The sequence below is a fragment of the Epargyreus clarus genome, unplaced genomic scaffold (genome assembly GCF_041222505.1).
Source record: "Epargyreus clarus isolate Ecla_fem2 unplaced genomic scaffold, WU_Ecla_fem_2.2 ptg000034l, whole genome shotgun sequence".
Taxonomy (NCBI): Eukaryota; Metazoa; Arthropoda; class Insecta; order Lepidoptera; family Hesperiidae; genus Epargyreus; species Epargyreus clarus.
The window spans coordinates 14,420,029-14,444,496 of NW_027332239.1; the positions used below are offsets into that span (position 1 = coordinate 14,420,029).

At 34.8% G+C, this 24,468-nt stretch overlaps 2 protein-coding genes across 3 annotated transcripts in view; one reads left to right on the forward strand and one right to left on the reverse strand.

Annotated features, from left to right (window-relative positions):
• Nucleotides 1-10,288: 10,288 nt before the first annotated feature.
• Nucleotides 10,289-14,580, forward strand: LOC140756144 (uncharacterized). The gene is made up of 4 exons (XM_073091584.1): nucleotides 10,289-11,169; nucleotides 11,535-11,944; nucleotides 13,023-13,821; nucleotides 14,134-14,580. Exons 1-4 carry the CDS (start codon nucleotides 10,372-10,374, stop codon nucleotides 14,545-14,547), a joined length of 2,421 nt encoding a protein of 806 aa, XP_072947685.1. The 5' UTR covers nucleotides 10,289-10,371; the 3' UTR covers nucleotides 14,548-14,580.
• A 7,593-nt stretch (nucleotides 14,581-22,173) lies between these two features.
• NetA (Netrin-A) overlaps nucleotides 22,174-24,468 on the reverse strand; it is a 225,804-nt gene continuing 223,509 nt past the window's right edge. The window contains exon 7 of one of the 2 annotated variants that reach the window (XM_073091221.1): nucleotides 22,174-24,207. In XM_073091221.1, coding sequence (XP_072947322.1) covers nucleotides 24,057-24,207 — 151 coding nt within the window. In that variant the 3' untranslated portion in view covers nucleotides 22,174-24,056. The remainder of the gene's footprint in view (nucleotides 24,208-24,468) is intronic. The other variant, XM_073091222.1, reaches the window with a different exon arrangement.

The window sequence follows — 24,468 nt, forward strand, 5'->3', positions numbered from 1 at the left end:
AATTCATAGATTATGCGTAATATAAAATTAAAAAAATAAAAGTTACAAGAAAGTCTTTGTACAGCAGTGCCTTTGTACCTACATACAATTTCTTTATATGTGTTTTTTTCTTCTTGTATCTGTATTTTGTGTGCATAAATAATAAGTACATAATTCTTGTAAGTAAAGTAATGTCTATTCTTGAACTTTACTGCTTGTTACTTCAATACTCTTATGAACCTATTTAGTTTTTTTTTAATTGGGGAGATATTCTGTATAGTTTCATTTAAATTTGAAGACATAATTGCTCCTTTCTAGATTTCCAAAAACACTTGGCAGCTTTTTGTATCGTACTGTGTTATTTTTTAATTTGTATGTATTATTGATTTATTAACCGACTTCAAAAAGGAGGTGGTTATTATTATATTATTTCCATGGTGTAATTTGTATATTAATCCCTACTTTAAAATATAAATTGGCGCTATCTCCCAAACTTTTATACAAATGCCACACGCACTAAAAACACGCGTCCTACCAGTCCACATTACCCGCCCGTGTGTCCCCAGGGTCTGCCCTGAAGGCAGCGGGCAGAAGGGAGTGAAAAATGTGCAGCTTGTTATTTCGGCGGTGCGCTCGCCTGATTACGATAACACGGGCTTCTGCGACGTCTTGCTATTACTTTTATTAGGTATATTTGGAACAGGTATTTTTGTCATAAAAATATCTCATATGTCTTAAAAAAAAAGCGAAAATTTTTCAATTTCTACGAAATGGGACCCCCTGTAAAAACTAGTCACATACAATGGTGTTTGAATTATGTCGATCGATCGCGGTATGGCGAAAAAATCGCTGAACATACTTACATAAAAAATAAAAAAAAATATGCCACGAATAATACCCTCTCTTCTTTGGGAAGCTGGTTAAAAAGACACACACCTTTAAAAAATCGCGTCCGACCTGTTCACACTAACCGCCCGTGTGTTTCCTGGTCTGCCCTGAAGGCGGCGGGCGGAAGGGAGTGGAAAATGTGCAGCTTGTTATTTCGGCGGTGCGCTCGCCTGATTACGATAACACCGGCTTCAGCGACGTCTTTCTATTTCTTTTATTTTATTTCGAACAGGTATTTTTGTCACAAAATGTCATGAGTTATCTATCTGTCTGTTTTGCCTCTATATCCATTCGTAATATATAAGCCTGTAATAACAAGGGGTTAGCTCACCACGCTTCGATGAGCTTAGTGATGAGAAGATATTTTTATTACGAGAAGTATATTGGAGGAGTTTTTTTATCATAACATTTTTTTTTATAATATAAGAGTAGCAGATGAGCAAGCAATCCACCTGATGGTAAGTGGCTACTGCCGCCCATGGACATCTGTAATCAACCCCAGATAGGATTAGATATTCCTACCTGAGGTCGACCACAGATGCGCCGCTACCCCTGAGGACTAAGCTGGAACGCCTCGGAAAAGTCAGTCTCCCTTACCACACCCTTCAAACCGGAACACAGCAGCGCCTAACACTGCTGTTATTAGGTACTAATAGGTGTGGCGGTGGTGCCGCCGGAGTCGAACCACAAAGGGTTCTACCACCTTCAAAACATAATATAGTTTTTATTTAAAAAATACTTTAGGCTTAAGAGAAAAGGTTTTGCCAATCGGGTTGGAGTTGGATGGGTGAACGGTAGTAGTTAATAAGCGCACTTTCGAGCTTTAGAGAGCTCGTTAAACCCTCTGCCCCGATTATCAATGGATAGCTGCTTTCGTTGAGGGCCTTATAGACCCTTAAATATCCAATAGAGGTCATTAATCAATTATTTCGTTATATTTTACATATATTATATACTATTATAATAACTAAATTGTAACTGCTTTAACAGTAATACTAGATTTAAGAGATTGCTGTACATGCCTATAATTGGCTTACATATAAGTATTATCTGTCTGGTTGTATGTTTAATGTAAATGTGTTTATATTTGCTGTTGGTATGTCTAAATAAATAAATAAATTTACTTAAGTCATCTTCTACCAATGGGCATCGTTACAGCGTGGACGAGTACATTCTAGACCACCCCAGATTTTTATTTTTGCTTTCTACACTCACAGCTCTTCACTAAGATTCCCTGTGTCGTGGGTGCCATGAACACACACATAAACACCCAGACCCAGAAACGATATCTAAATTTAACATTTAGATGTCTGTCTGTCCGGGGATCGAACCCGGAAGCCTTTGCGTGTCAGACCGTCATGGTAACCGCTCCGCCACGTGGGTCGTCATTTCAACCATATGCTCAATCAGATGGGGTTAAAAAACAGTAAAGTAATCATTTTACAAGGTTTAAGCATATATCGCATCCTATGTATTACAAGAAAGTGGACACCATCTTTCTCGGGCGCTGCCTACTGTTTATATTTTTCCTACTCGGTTTAATATTTACTAGATAAATGACTATATTACTCTTACGCTCAGAGTAAGTCTATGGCAGAGTGTTCTCTTATAAGAGAAGTAGGTAAAATCAAACATATTTAGTTTGTCAAGGATTGCGGAGGCAAATTGCCAGGCATAATATTTTTTGCTATTAGTACCTAAGTATGTCATATTTTTTTCTTTGAGCGGACTAAATCTGGTATTAAATTCTTCAATACAAAGGATATGCAAAAAGTGTATTCGTTTATGTTAAACTTATCACACTGATTTGTCTGTGTTAATATTTATTATCTGTATTTTAAAAGAATAATATAAGCTGCATAAGCGAGATCTATCAAGTTGGTTACATTTTTTTACCTAGAAAGATACAGTTTTGCATCGAACGTATTCGACTTTTATTAATCTACTAATTATACAATAATAAGTAAGTTAATAATAAGTAATCATACAATAAAGAACAAAAAAAATTATAATTCCCAAACGAACACATTTCCCGCCATTTCTTATTATTTTATCTGTGACAAATGTTATCTGTGCAAAAGTATTCCGTTTCACGCTGCATTTGCCTTCTTGCGAGCGCAATTACGTAGCCGTTCATAAACGATGCGTAATAAATAATAATTACGCGTATAATTGCGATAATAAAACGCAATTTCGTGCCATGTCACACGCAATGTGAACCGGCGATGCCGCTAGTACACCAAGACATGTGGGACAACTAAATGATGGAATGTTGAATGTTTTTCGAGAATTCTTGTACGTACCCATATGTTTTTAATAATACTGTATAAAACATTTTTAGCATTTTTATAATGCAAACGTAGTAAGCGAGCTAAACTGAATGTTTATCTGATGGTAAGTTGTCACTTCCATAGATATCTGTAATCAACTAAATCAACCCCAGACCGAATTGGAATTCTATATAAAGTCGGTCATAGGCATTGGTACCTATGAGGACTAAGTTAGAACTTCATATACGTGTATTATTCACAGCAGAAATAGGAGTGGTAGGTTTATATACCGTTTTTTTTTCTTTTCGAGGGGGAAACCTTCAAAAGGTACCCGACGACGTGGGAGCGACGCCGGGTTATGTGGGATTTTCGCCGCACTAAAACCTCCCCGGTGGCCGTCCTCAACGCTTGTTGGAGAACTCCGGGATCTCCGACGGAACACAACCGGAGTCCTCCAAGCGCGATGCCCGGATCGGGCTCTGCCCTGGGGAAGCGTTCGCTCCTCCCACAACATCTGGTGATTACGACGGTATACGACCACACATACAGCCGCCCTTCCCGGTTCGAGCTCCCACTCTTGCCGCCCGCAAGGCGTTTTAGTCGCCTCTTACGACAGGTAGGGGATACCGTAGCCCTATTGTAGTCCTGGAACTACAGGGACAAGGTTTATATACCACTCCTATTTCTGATATTTTTGCTATGTATAATAGAACATTATGCCGTAATGAAATCTCTAGTTTGACCTCTCTAATAATATACTTTCATGGTATAAAACGTACATTTTCTCATGAACACGATTATTTTATATGCAAAATAGTTATATTTTCGTAAATAGGTATAATAATTTTGATGGTGGTAGAACCCTTTGTGGTTCGACTCCGGCGGCACCACCGCCACACCTATTTCTGCCTAATAACAGCAGTGTTAGCTATTGTGTTCCGTTTTGAAGGGTGTGGTAAGGGAGACATACTTTTTCGAGGCGTTCCAGCTAAGTCCTCAAGGGTAGCGGCGCATCTGTGGCCAACCTTAGGTAGGAATATTTAATCCTATCCGGGGTTGATTACTGATGTTCATGGGCGGCAGTAGCCACTTACCATCAGGTGGACTGCATGCTCGTTTGCTACTCCTATATTATATAAAAAAATATGAGAAAAAACCTGTGTTCATATTTGAATTTAACTTTACAACGACAGAGAAACAGATTTTTTGTACAATTTCGCCTGCGAATTGTAATTTTATGCATCAGCATGCGTTCCAGTCGATTTCTCACGAACCGATGAAAATAATAAAAAGGCAAGTTGTTTTTTAATCTTAATGTCAATTGTATACTCATTGTGTAATTTTGGGAACTATACACCAGAGACAATGACATATGTTTTTTAGATATAATTGGTATAAAATTGTGGCATTCCTACCCACTTCTTGTTTACTCTATAGTAAGTCACAGAGACCTTAGAGAGGAATCTATACAAAAGCTATCATTATACATTATTTATTAATAAAAGTTTGGCAAAGAAACTGTCAGTATCGGAAGTTTCTCAGTTTTCATTACGTTTGTTATAAAGTAAATATAGTTAATATATATAGACAGTCCAATTCTTGCTGTGGTAAGAAATTATGAACTAAGCAAAATCTATCACTGGATGAACCCACGGAACAAGAAAAACTAGGATGAACCTTAAAACTGTCTATTTCGATTTATAATAACGTTTTTATAATAACGGTATTGTATTAAAGTAACTGTAATTACCATAATTTATAAAAACGTAGTAGGCATAGCATTTACGTGAGTGCAAAAATGTTACACTAACTATTAACATAATAACACATATGCGATTATGTAGCTATGCACAACAAAGATATCATTTCCCCATACCGGCACATAAACAGGCGCTTTCAATGGACAATGCGCGCGCGCAGATTTACAGCGGGCGGCGACATCACAGCGATATGGATAATGTGGAGTAAGATGTGCTGGAAGTGATCGAAAATAAAATATATTTTTTTATGTAAAAAGATTGTGTTATTTTGTTCCTGTTGCACGTGTCATATTACGTAAATTAAGGAATTATCTATGAAATGAATGGGTTAATGTCAAATGTTTTTGTTTATTCTATTTAATGCTGTTTTTTGGTGCCATGGCGTTAAAATTCATCTACGCTTTGTTTTTCGGTAGAATTAAAAAAAAAAAAGAAAATTAAATGTTGTTTTTGTGAGTGATGAGAGTTCTACCAAACTCTCAGTGGTTTGACTCCGACGACACCACCGCTACACATATTTCTGCCTAATAATAGCAATGTCAAACGATGTTATGGTTTGAAGGGTGTGATAAGGGAGATATACTTTTCGAGGTACTTCAGCTTAGTCCTCAGGGGTAACGGTTGACAAAAAGAACATTGTCGATCGATCAGTCCATCGAACTCGTCGGCGAATTGACTACGTCCGACACAGCATATCTAGTACTAGCTGTAAGCTACATCAATGTCGTCCTAGTCGTAGATATCATTTAGTATGACAAAGGCGGAGCGCGGCCGTGGGCACTAACTAAGCGGCGCGTGCAGCTATGGCTGTTTTTAAAACTATACCTTACTTTATGCTACAGAGGATATTTAGAATGAGTGCATGGCTGGCTTGCGTGTTTTTATTTTTTATTTTTACGGGGTATATGCATACGTAGGGTTCTAGGTTCAATCTTTGGAGAGGCAATCAATTAAATGACGTTTTTTGTTATTAAACTAGCTTCTCCCGTGTCTTCATAGATAAGTATATCTCACCGCCTTGAAATTGGAGGAAGCCCTTAAATGGATTAAACGCCTGACAATTCTGTCAGCCATAATGGTTGTCATGGTGTGATTTACACGGAATAATGCTGACATGTGCAGTTAACACGTTCCCTGCGGCACAGATTTTTCTGTACTTTCCATTACTGCGTTACGAGTTGTTTTAAACCTCGTCCTATATCCGATATTGTGGCGGCACGAGGCGTGTTAAATCCCACCGCCCGAAGGAGACTAAAATCCTTTTTTTGGCGCCAAATAAGACAAAATCGACGGCTTTTGTCTTGATTATTATTAACAATGAGTTGATTAACCTAAAACTGCCGCCGCCCTTGGTTAAATTCGTTACTTTAGATTCTATGGGTAAAATAAAATGTGGGTCTAATGCACCTCGGACCGCACTGAAAAATGGCAGGATTCCATATAATTTAGTGATGGGAAAATAAATATCGATTTTATTTTATTGTTTTTATTTATCAACGTTATGGACAGAATGAATACAAAAAGGGGAAAAGTTATGGATGTTTTTCATTGAAACATTTCAGACAATAAGGTTTTTTGCAAACAGTGCATTCCGTGTGTTTTTTTTTTTGGTTTTTTTGTCTGCCTCACGACATGTCAAGAATGTGCGGAGTTTTTCGTAGCATCCGACACGCCTAGCCTGCCAAGTCTCACTACTGGACTTTCACCTAGACAGAGTATATTTGTGACTTACCTGTTTTTGAAATATCTTCCTGTATTCTGATTCTGGCTCAGATTTTTCAACCGGTTTTTCTTCATCTTCCTCCATGATCAACTTTTTTCGGCAACGTTTCGACATGATAATTTTCAACATAAAGACAGCGGTCCTACTTCGTCGCTACGCAGCCTCGACTGCGTTGCACAACACTAACCACGTGAAGCTAGCGTGGGGTGCGGTACGAGGTGCGTGGGGAAACGAGGCGTTCCCAACCTCGTTCCGCACTGTGTTAGCATTATTATTTGTTCAGTGCGGTACGAGGTCTAACAAACCCGACATTAGGTTGGTGTACCATAGAACTAGGAATCAGTAGCACATCACAAACATATACTTATCACTCTCCTACACTGAACCAGACGGAAGTTATGCCTCTCGCACCACAGAGAAGTTAAAGTTTTTTCTTACCGCTATAACGACCAGACATGGACGAGGTGTTTTAAGCCGCGTTCCGCAGCTAACGTGTTAAGACACGAAATCGAAGAAAAAGTGCAGAGAAATATCGTTTTATTCGTAAATGATCTAAAAACTAAATCTTTTTAATATTTTTTAAACACGAAAATAGATGACAGTGAAAATTTCAATTGTTAAAACTGGTAACATTTTCTTGTTAGGAGTGAGTAATCTTTACTAATCTATGTGTGTCTTCCTGAACAGAAAGTAGTGTATAATGCGTTAATTTTTACTAATATTACGTAAAATGAGTAAAAATATCATATATTTTTTATTGGTTCCTAGTTTTACTTAGTGCTCAAGTTTAGCAAGTAAAGATGGACAAAATTGACAGCAAAGTTTATACTCTTCTATATCACGGAGGAACACAATATATGAGCTTAGGTTTATTTCAGATCACATGCGGACACTTCTATTTTATTATATGATTACTTCAATTAATAATATAATTTATTCTCACGGTGTCGCCTAGTGGTTCAAATATGTGGTAATGGCCCGGACGTCGTTTATTCTCGCTTAATTGATACGTGACTGTCATTGCAAATATTATTAGGAAATATGGATATTTTCTATTTAATAGACGTAGTAAACTACCATGCAGTCCACATCATTCATTCATTGTGCTACTGCTGGGCACGGGTCGTGTTAGAGGAGAAGCATAGTCATAATCCACCACGCCGGATCGTGCAGGAATATGAAAATTTTCTTTTAATTTAGTAGGTATATTAGATACTTATTGTGTAAATGCAACCTTGGCATGCAAAAGTAATCTATTTTATTGCACTTCAAGTTTGATACAAGATAGCAAGCGAAATTAAGTAGACTTTTCAGGAAGATTTGATTTGTAGTACTGTATCAAATCACAGTCACGTCATGATCGAATGTAGAGAATGATATCCTTGCATTGAAAATTTTTAACACAAAGTAAATAAAAACATTAAATACAAAATACGATACATTTAAAAGAAACAAACGTCTATTCTTTTAAAACTTTCCATTAGCCATTTTTCATTGCTTATCTTACGAAAATAAGCCGTGAATCCCTGTGGAGCGGTGAAATCGCAATCCCACTAATCCCATCGACATCGGGACATAAATCACCTCCCGAGTTATCAGGGTTGTTTGCCAGCGGTCCCTGGAAGAAACTTGTAACGTTCTACGCCTCCTGATGGACATTGGACATTGAAACTGGAGTAGACTGAAGTTGGTAGAACTCTTTGTGGTTCGACTCCGGCGGCACCACCGCCACATCTTTTCTACCTAATAACAGCAGTGTTAAGCACCGCTGTTTTTTTTAAGGAAGACATAATTTTCCGAGGCGTTACAGCTTAGAAGTAGCCGCGCATCTGTGACCTCTGGGTTGATTACAGATTTCCATGGGCAGCAGTGGCAACTTACTCATCTGCTGCTTCCATATTCATATCTAACTTTAGTTAAAAAATTTTGATATGATATGTTTTAGTTTTTTGTGTCTCTTGAAAAGTAAACCATCTGAGATCAACGTCAGGATTCTAGCATTTTTGGAATAAGTTTCAGGGCTCTACGACTAATATTAACCACAGTCACACAGTCACAGTCTTAGACCTGTCATCTACAACTTAAATATTCACCTTCATAGTAGATACAACATCTCTTCATATCCAGAAAGTCCAATATTGTCGCGAGAGAAATACCAAAACAATTAACTTAGAAATAGAAAATTTTGTCAGCCCTGCCACATCAAAGTAACATTTAGTGAAAAAAACAATCCCTAGAGTAATCCCACTCGGCACTAATGACGTATTAGACCTTCCGTGTTTTCGCCATTTTGTTTTATGGACTTTCGGCGATTAACGAGTGTTTTAATGGCGGAATTCTCATTTTTATTGCTCCGTGGAAGTGGGAACGAGCCCTTTGACTCTTAGATACTTCACATTAAATTAAATTAAATTATAATTAAACTTTAATCACTTTGGCAATCCTGGGTCTTGATTCGTAGTAGGGAAATTAAATTGTATTTTTGTCTATGGTTTCAATGTTGATTCCATTTTTAAATTAAATTATGCACTCTGAATGCAAACTAAAACTTATTTGAGATAATATTTTGTCTTTGTTTTATTAAGCTTCTATTCATAGCCTGATATGGACTGATTATTATATTTTATTCAAAAAATCCTACATTATTCTCTATAATATGTATTTTCCGTAAATCCTAAGGAAATCGGTTCACCCGTGACTGAGGTAACTGAATAAATTATTTATCAGCAAATATGGAATATTAAAAATATTACATATATACGTGCATCGTATGTATAACTGATAATATATAAGCAATCTTATTTATAAATAGATTTAAAATATGCAACTTGTCATTACGAGACAGTAGCGTTATCTGAAAGCATAAGATGTGATAATATTATTTACTTTTTATAAAGATGTGATCATAATACTTTGTAAGGATATACTTTGTATCTAAATTTGTTGCAAAATAGCGTATTTTATCACTTCAAAATATTTCCATTCGGTGGCAGGAGTTAAAGGTATTACTGGTTGAAAAGAAAATTAACTTGTTAGTTACGAGTAAAATATGTGTGTATAAGCAACTCTGATTAGGTAATTGGGATGTTGACAGGTTTTACATCTTTAAATTTTATTTCTATATAAAAATAATAAGATTTATAAACCTCTAAGTACTAGAAGGTTTCATGATTTATTAAACAGCGAAGGTAAGTGTGGGACAATATCATACCTATTTCTACCTAATAACAGCAGTGTTAGGCGCTGCTGTGTTTTGAAGGGTGTGGTAAGGGAGACAGACTTTTCCGAGGCGTTCCAGCTTAGTCCTCAGGGGTAGCGGCGCATATGTGGCCGACCTCAGGTAGGAATATCTAATCCTATCTGGGGTTGATTACAGATGTCCATGGGCGGCAGTAGCCACTTACCATCAGGTGGACTGCATGCTCGTCTGCTACTCCTATATTATAAAAAACCTGTTTGTAAATTTTGAACTTGATGTTGAAAACTTTGTAGAATATAAAACAATACGTTATATCACTTTCTTAAGGTTAAATGAGTTTATTTTTCATTTTGATAACTTTCTATTGTTCTACTGAACAAACAGAAAGCTCATAATATTATATTATTTACGCGCCTTTTTAACAGAAGTCTTAAGTGCTGTATGTTATTTAAGATCTTTACTTTTTATCATTGAGACGTCGTTTAATTTTAATAAGAGAAATTCAATTGTGCTTATTGTTAAAATTGTGTTTTACTTATCTACAAAATAAAAATGACAAATAAAAGTATTTGTAAGGATTCAACAGAAATAAATAATACGTGTTCTGATTTTCCAACATTGCTTCAAGAAACTATCAGAGATATTGCAAGGGATGAAGGTTATATAAATTACATTTTAAATAAGAAAACATCTACCAATGAGGGGAATTTCATAGGCGTGTTATATGAAGCAGATATTATTGGAGAGACAGCTGAAGGAGAAAAGGAAACGTCATTATTCATCAAAAAAAGTATTACGTTTGATAAAATCACACTAGGTTCAGTACCTGAGTTATATGCTAGGGAAGTATTCATTTACAATGATCTATCCAGTGTATTCTCTAGATTGCAACAAGAAGCAAACGTTCCAGAACAGGAGAGATATAAAGTTTTGAAAAGTTACAAATGTAATAATGAGATGATTATAATGGAAAACCTGGCTAAAAGAGGATACAAGACATATCACAGAACACAAGTGGTTTCGAAAAAGTTTGCGGAATTATCTATAAAAGAACTAGCAAAGTTTCATGCTTTGTCTTTCGTCATAAAGGAGAAAATTCCAAGATATTTTGAAGGTAAAATTCGAACCATTAAAAGTCCCTACAATTTAACTAGTGATTGGCGAGGCTTAATCTATAAGGTGTGTGATGTCACTGCTAAGGTTTTAACAGGTGAAGTTAAAACTAAAATAGAAAATTACGCACCAAGGCTCTGTCATCTTTTCAAGAACTTTTTGCAAGTCGTGATCCCGACCACCGGTTGTCTTTGCCACGGAGATTACAAGATGATCAATATACTAGTAAAGGAAGTGGTAAGTAAAACTCATTGATTGATTTGAATTTAAGGTCAATTCCCTAAGATTTAAAGTAGACGATTAAAATTTCAAACCCCAACTTAATGACTGTAATGTTCATAGAATGAATTAAAATTACATATGGTATTTTTTATATATATATGTAAGTAACTTTGTTAAATAATCTCTATTCTATAAATTGCTTTCAAGAAAACATATTTAATTACAAATGTATATTTTATCTCTCTTCCTTCAAAACCAGTAAATTAATCAGTAAAGTCATATTTAAATAAATTATTTGTCTGACGTGGTGCTTCATAAATATTAATTTTTTTCTTGCTAAAGTTCAACTGTATCAGTTTTTGTTTAAATTATATTTCCAGGATGGAGAAGCGTCAGAGGTGATTCCGATTGACTATCAGCTGCTGTACTACGGGTGTCCTGTGGACGACTTGCTATTCTTTTTATTCACGGGAACCGACCAAGAGTTCAGACAAAAACACTTGAACTATTTAAAGGAGCTATACTTCGAAACTTTTGCCAAGTTCCTGAAATACTTCAACATGGATGTTAATTCGACTTATTCGCGAGATAAATTTGAGGCAGATTATAAGGAGCGGTTTGAGTTGGGTCTAGTTTTCGGGATATACTTGTCTGTGTTCACGTTCGCACACATTGAAGAGGGTTTCGATGTGACGAAGAAGTCTCTATCGGAGTTGCCGGTGATCCCGGATCAAATGTTCGCGGATCGTGTCAGGGGCATCGTTTACGATTATACTGAGTGGGGATATTTGTAAATTGGACTTTAAGATTAATGTGTGTAGAAATTGTAACGTAAAATAGTTTAAGCGAATTTAGTTTATTTGTGCGTTACTACAAATTGCTTACATAAATTACACTAAATATAAATATACAATAAATTATTGAAATGTTTTTTTTAAGAATGATTGGCATAACTTCATAAAATATAATAAGATATATCTATTATTCCTAAGTCGTGTTCTTATTGTAGCTCTACACTGTTTCAAACTAGCCTACATTAAACATCAATCATTTACTCGTCCCTACTTGGTTTTTGGGTTTCAGTCTTATTATAAGTAGAATATACAATACAGAATATAGTTGAGCGATCAAACTTCTGAATATGCAACTTATTGTACGAGACAATCGCATTATCTTATACCAAATTAGTACCGATAACGTTATTGGCCAAATTAGTAAAGATGTAATTATACATTTTGCAAATCATACATTTATTTTCATGCCCTTCACATTGCCTACTATTGCTGATAGTATGGACACAAAATAATTAATTTCACAGTACAGAGTAGTTACATCATCGATAACTCAATGCATCGTACAACAATGGCTATTTGATCGAATATACGAAACTTTGTTGTAAAAAGTCTATAAAATCAGACGCCAGGTAGTAGAGTCGGAGTGGTTCGACCGAGGCTACACCTTTGTCTAGCTTGAAGCAAATCTGTGTTTCAGTATAAGATTGTGGTTGCCGGATTCATGTACAAAACATTGCGTATGATGCAGAAACACGGTAAACGGTTCTAAAAATATCTATCAGTCTGAGCAAAGAGGAGATCCTTGTTGACTACTAAACACTTACCTATTTGTTCCTCATATTCATGTTTGAATGAGATAACTATTCAAATTGATAAGTTTGCATTGTTTATCAACCAAACATTACTATGTACATCTTATATTATTTGCGTGTTATTAGTGCAATATTTAACACAATATTCACGTGTTAAATATCATTTGACATCTTGGCTGTTTATAATAAGGACATAGTTTGAGCTCGATAAGTGAAATTTATGTTCGGTAATTGTTAAAATTGTTTTTACTCTCCGTATAAAAATGTCGGATAAAAATATTTGTACAATATCAACAGAAGTAATTGTTTCATGTTCTGATATTCCGATATTGCTACAAGAAACAATCAAAAATATTGTAAAAGATGAACGTTATATTAATTACATTTTGAAAAAGAAAACATTTTCTACGGATGGAAATTTCATGGGCCTGCTTTATGAAGTGGATATCGTCGGAGAAACAGCTCAAGGTGCGAAAGAGACCTCATTATTTATCAAGAAAAGTATTACGTTGGCTAAAATCACACTAACATCGGTACCTGACTTATATTCCAGAGAAGCATTTGTTTACAATGATCTGTCTAGAGTATTTTCGAGATTGCAGGATGAAGCCAATGTGCCAGAACACGATAGGTTTAAAGTTTTGAAAAGTTACAAATGTAACGAAGAAATGATTATAACGGAAAATGTAGCTAGACAAGGCTTTAAGACGTATCACAGACTACAACTGGTTTCGAAAAAGTTTGCAGAATTATCAGTAATAGAGCTAGCGAAGTTTCACGCGCTGTCTTTCGTTGTAAAGGAAAAAATCCCAAAATATTTTAACGATAAAATCAGAACCATTAAAAGTCCATACAACATAAATAGCGATTGGCGAAGCTTAATCAATAAAGTGTGTGCAGTCACTGCTAAAGTGTTGACAGGTGAAATTAAAACCAAAATAGAAAATTACGGTCCGAGACTTTGTCATCTATACAAGAAATATTTGCAAGACGTGGTTCCGAAATACGGTTGTGTTGCCCACGGAGATTACAAGATGATCAATATATTAGTGAAGGAAGTGGTGAGCACTTACTTGTTATATGTATTGATTATATTTGATCTTGAAAGTCATTAAAATTATGTTTGGCACGTATGAGTCGACGTTTTATAAAAGTTTCGAGAAATGTTTTTATTTTACTTTTATTGTATTTTATGGGAAAAATGACAAATAATTCTATCATTCTTTCTCCAAATTGTTGAAAATAAATTATTAGATGTAAATACTCGTTTCAATTGTACAATTTCAACTACAATTCATGATAATATTCATGAGGTACGTATTTAATTTTTCTTTAGGTTTAGCAAAATGAAAAATATTTCAATCAATTTCCAGGATGGCGATGCATCAGAGGTGATTCCGATTGACTATCAGCTGCTGTACTACGGGTGTCCTGTAGACGATCTGCTATTCTTCTTATTCACGGGAACAGACCAGGAGTTCAGACGAAAGCACTTGAACTATTTGAAAGAGCTGTACTACGAAACTTTTGCCAAGTTCTTGAAATACTTCAACATAGATGTTAATTCGAGTTACCCGCGGGAGGATTTTGAGGCAGATTATAAGGAGCGGTTTGAGTTGGGTCTGGTGTTCGGGATATACTTGTCTGTGTTCACGTTCGCACGAGTTGAAGAGGGTTTCGATGTGACGAAGAAGTCCCTGTCCGAGTTGCCGGTGATCCCGGATCAAATGTTCGCGGATCGTGTCAGTGGCATCGTGCACGATTATACTGAGTGGGGATATTTGTAAATTGTAAATTTGAGTAAGCAAAGAATTGTAGCCATTTAATTATAAGCAAATTTTGTTATAATTGTACTATTTTGTATTTTGTTACAACTATAAATTATTTATCACAATTTTGTGTTATGTTGAAATAAAAATGTAAATTATATTTTTTTCTTATTATCCTACTTAATCTACAACATAATTTTGTGCCTTCTCCATATGGCATTTTTAGGGCTTGGGCGATATTTTTCTTTTAATTTCATTTAAAGCTACATAGTATTTTGATTCAAAATTATCTTCGAGTAGTCTGTGAGTCAGATCATTTAGTTAGCGTTATGGTGAACATTTATACATTACAATTACCATAGCAGTTGATGTTTAAGGGAACGGCGTAGACAGGCGAGAGAAATTAGACGTAGGACAGACAATATCTGTTATTGCCAGATGCTACCAGTCTGGCAGACATAACTGAAGCCCTTAATTAAAGAAAAAGTACTTTATGCGTAAATTTACGGAAATAATAAATAAAATATTGTGAAGAATTATCGTCAAATCTACACATTGCATTATTTACACTGGTGTTGTTAATATTGTGTTAAGTCGTGGGATTTCGATCAAATAATGATCATTTGCTTTAATGAATATTTCTTGAAGTCTTTATACAGGAAAGTCCTAAAAATCTTCTCTAAGTTCATAAAGTTCATCAAATTGCTTTTCGCCAAGATTTTAACTTTCGTATTCTACTCGTAAGTGGAAACAGGAGCCTGCCATTTGAATAACACTGTGTTGATCTTAATTCGATGTTAACTATAAACTCTCTGTACCTCTCTTTGGTAGATAGCTTTACGCTATTGCAAAATAGTGCCTACGTTATATAAGTACACTCTTATTCGTATTTGTTCTGTGCCTACGTTATGAATGGGAGTGCTTTTACACAGCACGGGAATATTTCACTCTATATTTATTTTTACGTTTTAGAAGTATTAAAAAAATTAAACCTTCAATTTAGGTTTGGAATAATGTTTTCATATTAGTCTCTGAAGTACTCTGAGTCGGTTGCAATAAAAACGGATGTTTCTGGGTCTCGTATTAAGAATCTGAACTCTAGAAATTATTTGTCTAATATTTTTCAATTTTAGGCATTAGTGTGCATTTCAGACTAGTACCAATTTTATGATGACGAAATTTGATCTACGAGGTCCTCAGTATCCAAATGAATTGATTTTTATAAAGCCCCTTGTCATGGCAGCCAATCAATTGGTTGTGGCTATTAGCCGAACAGTATGATTGGTTTACAAACTAAGTTGGAAATTTATACAAGTAATAGAAATAAACAGTTGCAAAACTACTTACCAAATTGGATTTGTACTTGCGTATCATATATATTTATATGTAGGTATATATGCTAATGCACTCGTAATAACGAATATAATTTTACATACAACACTTGCAACAAACAATCCGCGTTAAAACTTCCGCTTCCATCACGATTTGTCGTGTCGTCGTCGTGCGTTATGACGTAGCTCCCTTAATAAATGTTCACATTAATTTGTAACAGGTGTTCCGGCACATTGATTGTAATAATTTATAACAAAGCGACGATTTATTACAACAATGGTGTTGTTACGAGCGTGGGCGTTATCGTGAGTTGTGAAACGTTGTGTAATGAAGGAAGGTAATGAGTAATTAAATAGAAGTTACTTTCTTATACTATACGAGCTGTGTCCCGCGGTTTCAACCGCGTTCAATGTGTAATTTTCGGAGATTAGCAAGAAAGGTGAGGGAGACAGGCTTTTCCGAGGCGTTCCAGCTTAGTCCTCAGGGGTAGCGGCGCATCTGTGGCCGACCTCAGGTAGGAATATCTAATCCTATCTGGGGTTGATTACAGATGTCCATGGGCGGCAGTAGCCACTTACCATCAGGTGGACTGTATGCTCGTCTGCTACTCCTATATTATAAAAAAGAAAGACTGACTAGCAAACCAGAACATGGTTACCCTTAATTACGGTGTGGTGACGGTGGTGCCTCCACAGTCGATATATTATTGTTCTACTACCTCCAAAAATACAAATAATAGTTTTATAGCTGCTAATAAATCACTGATTATTGAGAATCGGTGTCTTATGGACAGTTGGAGAATATGGGATGGATTGGCCAATTAAATAAATCCATCTTAAATCTAAATTTATAAGCAGTGTTTGTGACCTGGAGACTTGAAACTTAAACGCCTGAGATGTATTTAAAACAAAGTTATCAAAAGTGTGTCAAGTCTACCAACTTACACTTGGTCATCGTGGTGGACTACGGCTTAAGCCCTCCTTACTCTGGTACGAGACCAGTCGGGACAGTACTGGATTGACGGCAATATATCAAAGGCATTGGCTGCTTATCATCAGACAGACTGCAAACTCGTTTTCTGCTAAACATTGTTCCATCATTCCATAACTACTACCTTACCCTGTAAACAGTTCTGCTCTGACGCTAACAATAACACCGCTCTCGTTGCTACGACCTGATTAGCAGAACAATAATGCATGATTACTGCACTAAACATTTCGACACAAGTAACAACTTATGACTATTGTTACTGCGATTTAAACGTACTTGTGTCTAATAAAGGCTGTGTCACATTTACTACGAGTACTCTTATTGTTAAATGAAATTGATTTGTGAGAGACGAACTCAATAATAAGATTTTTTAGTATATTAAAGATGTATGTTTCTGGAGTACTGTCGAACCGTGTTATAAGAATATTTTAAAATTTTTATTTTTCCTCGAAATGGGACCCGCTGTGGAACTAGCCGCATACAATGGTTATGAATCATATCTTTCGGTTGCTGCATCGCGAAAAAATCGCCGAACAACCATTAAAAAAAAACATATATACGGTCGAATTGAGTAACCTCCTCCTTTTTTGAAGTCGGTTAAAAAATACATTAACATCGTTTTCGTAACGCCATCTAGCGTCATCTTATTTAAGCCGAGTTAGTTTTATAAGGTTCATAGGAAACGATATAGGTAAGGCTATATGATACACTATAGATTTGGTTAGGTTGGGTTAGAACATAAAAAGATCGCTCGCCGAGAGGGTGGGGTCCAAATTATGTAAATTTACACAAATCACAATATTTAAATGCCGACAGTTGTTTAAGTTATAACAATATTTACAGAACACAGAATAATTGAGAAAAAAAACAAAGACCTACCTAAATGCTGTTCATCATATTTCACTTTTCTATCTGCGAGTACATCCTCTTAAAATTTCACTCGAGTCAGTCGTCATTTTGTCACTACACTTTTCTATTTTTGAGTTATATAAATATTTTACTCACTACTTTTGTGTAATAAAACTGAGTAATATCGACAATACTGTTGCATGCCACCGCCATATTGAAAATTTAAAATCATGTAGGTATTACGTGTAACTAACAGTATTTGAGCTTCAGCGCTAGGTGGCAGAAAATGGAACTAAATTTAAAAGTTTTAAAAGTTTAGTTTAACATTTAAAAGTCGAATCAAGTCATTTGTTTGAATATTATGAATATCATTGGCACTGCTTGGTAAAGAGGCTAGACTTATAATAAAACTGCGAATTAAGCTATTTGGCCTCGACATATACAGTGGATATTATTTTTAAAAGCTAACATCAATAATCTTAACCCAATATGCAACTTTCATAACCAGCACCATAGATAAGTATGGATATCTCACTGCCTTGTAATTGAAGGAAGCCATTAAATGGCTCAAAAGGCTGACAATTCTGTCAGCCATTTAATGACTATCATGGTGTCATTTACGCGGAACAATGGCGACATGCGCAGCTATGTGGTGCAAAAACATGAAATCGAAGAAAAAAGTGCGGAGAAATATCGTTTCATTCGTAAATGATCTAAAAACATTTATTTAATATTTTTCAAACACGAAAATAGATGACACTTACAATTTCAATTGTCAAAACTGGTTACATTTTCTTGTTAAGAGTGAGTAATCTTTACTAATCTATGACCAGCACGTGATATTTCCGTAACCTGTTAAAATATAATTTAATCAGTTTCTCGTAAAGCTCCCATACAAGCAACTCCAGAAATATAGACAATGAAGAATGGCTCTAATATTTCGGGCAAACGAAGTGCCTATCAAATAAATTAAGTGTTGCCAATGCGTTCAGCGATATTAAGGGAGGCAACCCTTAGGGAAATCAACTGGAGTTGCTGACTGTACACGTGTTTTATTGTTTTGACTGCTAATTTATGCCTTTTTTACGTGCTAAGGATGTAGGATATAGGAATTACGTGTTGGAATGCAATTTGATTACAGTTTAACATGAAATGGGGGAATGTCAAATTGTGTTTGGGTGGTTTTGTTGTATGGTGTATTAATTTTATTAGTTTTGATATCGACGAGGACTACAGCACACGTAGATGTTGTTTTGAGCGTTAAGTCTTATATATAAAATTCTCGTGTCACAATGTTAGTTATCGTACTCCTCCGAAACGGCTTTACCGATTTTCACCAAATTTTATATGCATATTCAGTAGGTCTGAGAATCGGGTACTATTTATTTTTCATACCCCTAAGTGATAAGGGTTGTTCAATCTTAACATTTTTTTTATTTATATGGCAACACAACGTTTGCCGGATCAGCTAGTGTAAAATATATTTAAGCTGTTTTGACTTTTTGCTTGTATTTTAATATTATAAGTTAATACCTTGCTGATTTTTGGTATGTCTATGTGAAAGTTATTATATGTATTAAATAGTGTATGTTTCCCAAATAAAAATAAAATTAAAAACACATAAAGGCAAATATAAATAAAATTTTGATTCCCTTTATTCTGAAAAACAAATCGAGGATAGCTTCTATTCTAATCTAATTTAGGATTTAACTATCTCGACAACATTTTATATTTTTAGTTTCTTTCTTTCATCCATTTTTGTCGGGGTTTTCCAAATAAAAGAAAAGATATCCGTATATTAAGTAGTTTTATTTTAAATAAATATAACCAATAACATTTATTACATCACAGGAGCAGGGTATCATAACACAATTCAAGTTCGTAACAGCTCTACGAACTTCCGAAGCAAACCATAGACAATCGTTTCTTTTTTAATTTAAAAAAGAAAACATCGTTTTTGGTTTGCGCAGAAAGTTTTGGCGCCATGTTGCTTACGGGTCATTTTATTTGCAGTTTTATTACATAATAATACCATACATAATATAAATATGATTGAATATAGTAAAGGACAATTTTGACATTATGCGCCATTTTTTTATTGGAAGAAAAAGATATTTTTTTTTTAAATGCACCGGCGGTAACAAACTGCAAATCGAAGACCCTTGAAATATCAACTGACATTCCTTATAATATAAATAGTTGTAACCTAAAAATAAGTTTCATTACACAAATTATTTATTTGCAATGTTATTCGCGCATGAAAGTACAATCGCAAAGAAAGTTTGTCACATTCACTCCACTTCAAACAAAATGTAGGCCTTAATTGTGCGTCATATGTTAGTTTCTTAAACGCTCATAATAATTATTTAAAGGAGTATTTTTCATAAATTTATAATTATCATTAATAGACTTAAGTTTTGTAATCAGTATTAAAAAATGAATACCTTATTAATATAAGTTTATTTAAAAGTTAAAAACGGTAAATTGGCAAATTAGACCGCATAGCTTACCAAGTTGTCACAAGATGGCGTTGTGTCTAAATATGGCGCGGTCATCAGCGCAACTTATTTAAATATTTTTACGATTTCGCGATTTTTTAGCAGCCAAAATATAATTGAAATTGATAGACGATAAAATTGAATTTAAATAATTTTACGAAAACAAAATAATATCCACATATTAATAGAAACAAACGCTCTATAATAATACCTTTACGATTTGTTACTATCTTATAAGTATAATTCTTTGAAATACATTTTTGCACGCCGGCAGCCATATTAAGGGAAATAACTTGAAAACATTCTCTAAACATTCGACATCTTAAATATAACATGTTATTATTATTATTTAGTACCTATTGTTTACATAACTTGACATTTAACCCACAGAGTATAAAACAGCGTGCAAAAACTCATTCCTACGTATAAATTACGAAATCTAGAGATATGCATAACTAGAAACAGGTTAATAGATAGATCTACAACTAAATACACTTTTTACAAACCGTATTACGATCAAGCGAAACTTCTAGTCGATTTTAAATACGATATCTAAACGATTATACACTCTTTGTTTAAAAACGTGTGGACCATAGACAAGATTTTTATTACAACTTTTTTTAAATATGTTAGGAAAATAAAAATATATATACATTAAGAGGTAAACATACTTATTTAATCGAATGTAGAAAAAAAAACATTAAAATTATCGTTTTAAATTTTTTCGATGATTTCTTTTTTATGAATCTTGGTTTAATAGTGTCTGAAGTTACGTCTGACTTTCAGAGCTTACTGTTCGTTCAACTTATTAATTTTGCATTAACGACTTTCCCTCGCGCCTCCCCCACGTGCACACACCCTATTATAAGGGGATAAAAGTAAAGTAGCCTATTACGAAATATCGTCAAATTTTATAACGCTAGTACAAACAGGTCGAAAAATGTTTAAAAAAAACATTCAAAACTTAATCGCGGAAAGCGTATGTGCTTAGAAAAAATACTTAAGTAACTATTTATTTTCTAAGGCAGTTTTAATGTATTCCAAATTGCACGTGATAATCATAGCAAATGTGAAGCGCTAAAAACAAAACAATAACATTATTTTCACTTGGTTACATAATGATATTGTATATATGTATATTGTATACTTTGTTTCATGTAGTTGCTTTAGAAATTTAATATCAACGCAACCAATGCATATCATAATTCATAATATCTATATAAATTTTATATGGCATGGAAAATCGATGTACAAGTTTCCATCAAGCCATCACAATGTTTGTTCGAGCGCCGGCGGCGGCCCCACAATGGATTATTGTGAGCGGTTTACATGCCGGCAGATGATTTGTTGCATTGTGCCCGGGTAGGGCCACCACGTCAGCTGATTTTGTGGGATAGTCTCGACTCTTTTTATAGCAAAACGTACGTCAAATTGACGAAAACACGAAATAACCATCTTGTCATAACGTTAATTTCAATGTTGCAAAGTATATAATTAATTTACTATTAAATGAAAAGGTTTATGACTATAGATCTTGCTGATTTAGTCTTAGTTATACTATCGTCTTAGATAGACATAGTGAGAAAAGTGACATTCTTGAGAAATCTTAAAAAAAATGTTTTCAAAGGTTTGTGACGTCTACCATTAGTTAGTTAGTTAGTCTATTATTCACACTTGGCCAGCGCGGTGGATTTTAAACTAATCCTTCTCATTCTGAGAGAATACCGAGCCCAGCAGTGGACAGTAAAGAAGTTGATGATACTTCATACACATTTGGAAGAACATGGAGAATTTCTGAATGAATAAGTTCTGGAGTATGCTTATAAAATATGAAGATGTTTAGACGAAAAAGGAAGACTATTTGGGATTAATTATTAAGAACAAAATAAGATATTTAAGTATGCTAGACTCAACTGTTGATTTGTAAGACAAAGCAGAAAGGAAAAGCTCAAAAGCAAGACAATCTCACTTTCCGTACTGAGTAATTCCTGAAATAACTTTGTTTGGGGATACCTATCATTGTCCACAATAACCTGGCACAGCTGGTCACTCCAATCATAACCGTACCGGCGATCGCGTATATAATTTTGACGTCTCAATTGCGTTTGATTACTTAAGTGTACGCTTTGTCTGAAAATAATGGCGCGTGTATTATTTTCTCAACGTAAATTGCATTTTTGTTTACAATAGTCACTATCATTTTTCATCGCGAATGTACTTAACAAACAGTTATATTGTTATAAGTTTTCTATTTCAAAGAATAGAAATAAAGTGAATTTTCGCATTGTTAATGCATTTATATTATTTAAACAGTTTTCTTTCTTTTTGTTGAAGTTTAAGAGAAAGTGTCCACACGTTTTTAAACTAAAAAGTCCTAATTAACTTTAGTAAAGCTAATAATACTGTACATACCTTTAATTAGGCGATGTATATTCTTCAGGAGGTTACTTCTATAGATATTGTATATGTCTAGATTCCACGTCACAAAAACCGAAGTCAAAAAATTGCTGTATTTAAATTGACAAATGACACCCACTGACAGCCTGTTGCGTTCCAATTTAATTATCTATGAACGTTTTATGGCGCGGAAAATAGAATTAAAAAAATGACAAATTTCAATTGTATTTCCCTAAGAAAAAAACAACTATAATATCTATGGACATATATAATATCTATGGTCACTTCGTATCTAACCAAGAGGGACTGCGGCTGTGGGAAATCAAGTACTTAGTACATACCGTCGTTACATACTTTGGCAAGAAACTTCCACATCAAATCTACTCGCAAGATTTTTCCTAACGGTACATAACCAAACTGTTACTATAAATTAATAATCTGTAACCCTTAACATTACACTTAATAAATGAGGTACGTTAAACCATTATGACTATGCTTTGTGGATGAATCCTCGCAATAAACCACCTAAATCTATATTGTACAATCATAAAGAAAAAAATATATCATCTGTCAAAAAGCGCGGGCTGTCAGACTGACAGTGATGTGGCAGTTACGCGCCACTTCTGACAAGTGATATGTCGGTGTTGCCGGCACCCAAAAAATATTAACACAGGCATTTCGGATACAAAAGTAACAATTATACAAAAATGCATGAAATGGAACGAAACTTCAGTTAGCCTTAGAATTAATCTAGATTTTTAAATAAATTAATAATCTTAACGTACACTCAGCAACACAGTTAAGTTACCTTATAATGTTATTTTTAAACAAGTAATGTTAGAAAATACCTAACTATGCTGGTGACTGTATGCTATAAGTATAACGAAATCCTAGGAAGAAAATTTTGTAGAAGTCATTAAGCCTTCCATTTTTGGCATTTTCATGAAGATTATATTAAAAAGTAGAAACGGGATGTTGGTATGTAATTTATTAACGCTTACTATTTAGAAAGAATTATGTGATAAATTAATAAACCTAAAGTAATTCAGAAGTAATTATGACAATCAGTTATTCCTAATTTAAATAAAAATAAAATTGGATAACTGCTTTCATTATCGATTGGAATAAAGAGTATACAAATATGTCATTCGTTTATCACATAACCAATTCCAAAAGTAAGAAACAACAACTAATATTTTACACGCGACTAGTGTTTCTATTGTATTATCGATATAGACAGATTAAATAATGGCAGTAACATGAACTTGACTACGTATCAATTCATTTGCACGGAACATAGACGGAATACCTTACGTTCGAACATCAAACTCAATTATCTCGTTAATAAATAGGTTACTCGTTAAGTTTGGCTGTTTCCTTAGCGTAGGTGGCGCTAGTGGCGCAGATGTCGCTAGTGTCGCGTAACGCTAGTGGCGCAGGTGTCGCTAGTGTCGCGTGGCGCTAGTGGCAGTTGATAGCGCGCCGCTGCAGGCGCCGTATGCGTCGGTGCCAGTCGTCCCGCCACTCCAGAAGTAAGGTTCTCTCTCCCACCGCCAGTCCCGGCATTCCAGACGACGCTCCCTCTTTTTCTACTCCTAGGATCAGGTAGGATCTGTTGAAAGACAATTATTTAATTAAAGATACATCATTAACTCAAGATTTCAAGTAGCATACTTCGTCAACTAAAAGTTGCATATATAATGGAAGAAAACGGTAGAAATGTATTAATGGTACATTTTACAAACATAAAGAAATGCTCTCAAAGCAAAGTGAAGATTAATTTCTGTAATATATTTAGTTACATGACAGAGTGTTGAGTCTCACTTGACCGATGAGTCCATTAAGTCTGCGGCGGAGCCTTCGGTCTTTGAAG

Excerpts from the sequence above, each read along its gene's own strand:
- LOC140756144 (XM_073091584.1), top strand. The coding sequence starts at position 10,372 with ATGACAAATAAAAGTATTTGTAAGGATTCAACAGAAATAAATAATACG. Across the intron at positions 11,170-11,534 it reads ATATACTAGTAAAGGAAGTG|GATGGAGAAGCGTCAGAGGT; the intron begins GTAAGTAAAACT and ends TTATATTTCCAG. Across the intron at positions 13,822-14,133 it reads ATATATTAGTGAAGGAAGTG|GATGGCGATGCATCAGAGGT; the intron begins GTGAGCACTTAC and ends ATCAATTTCCAG.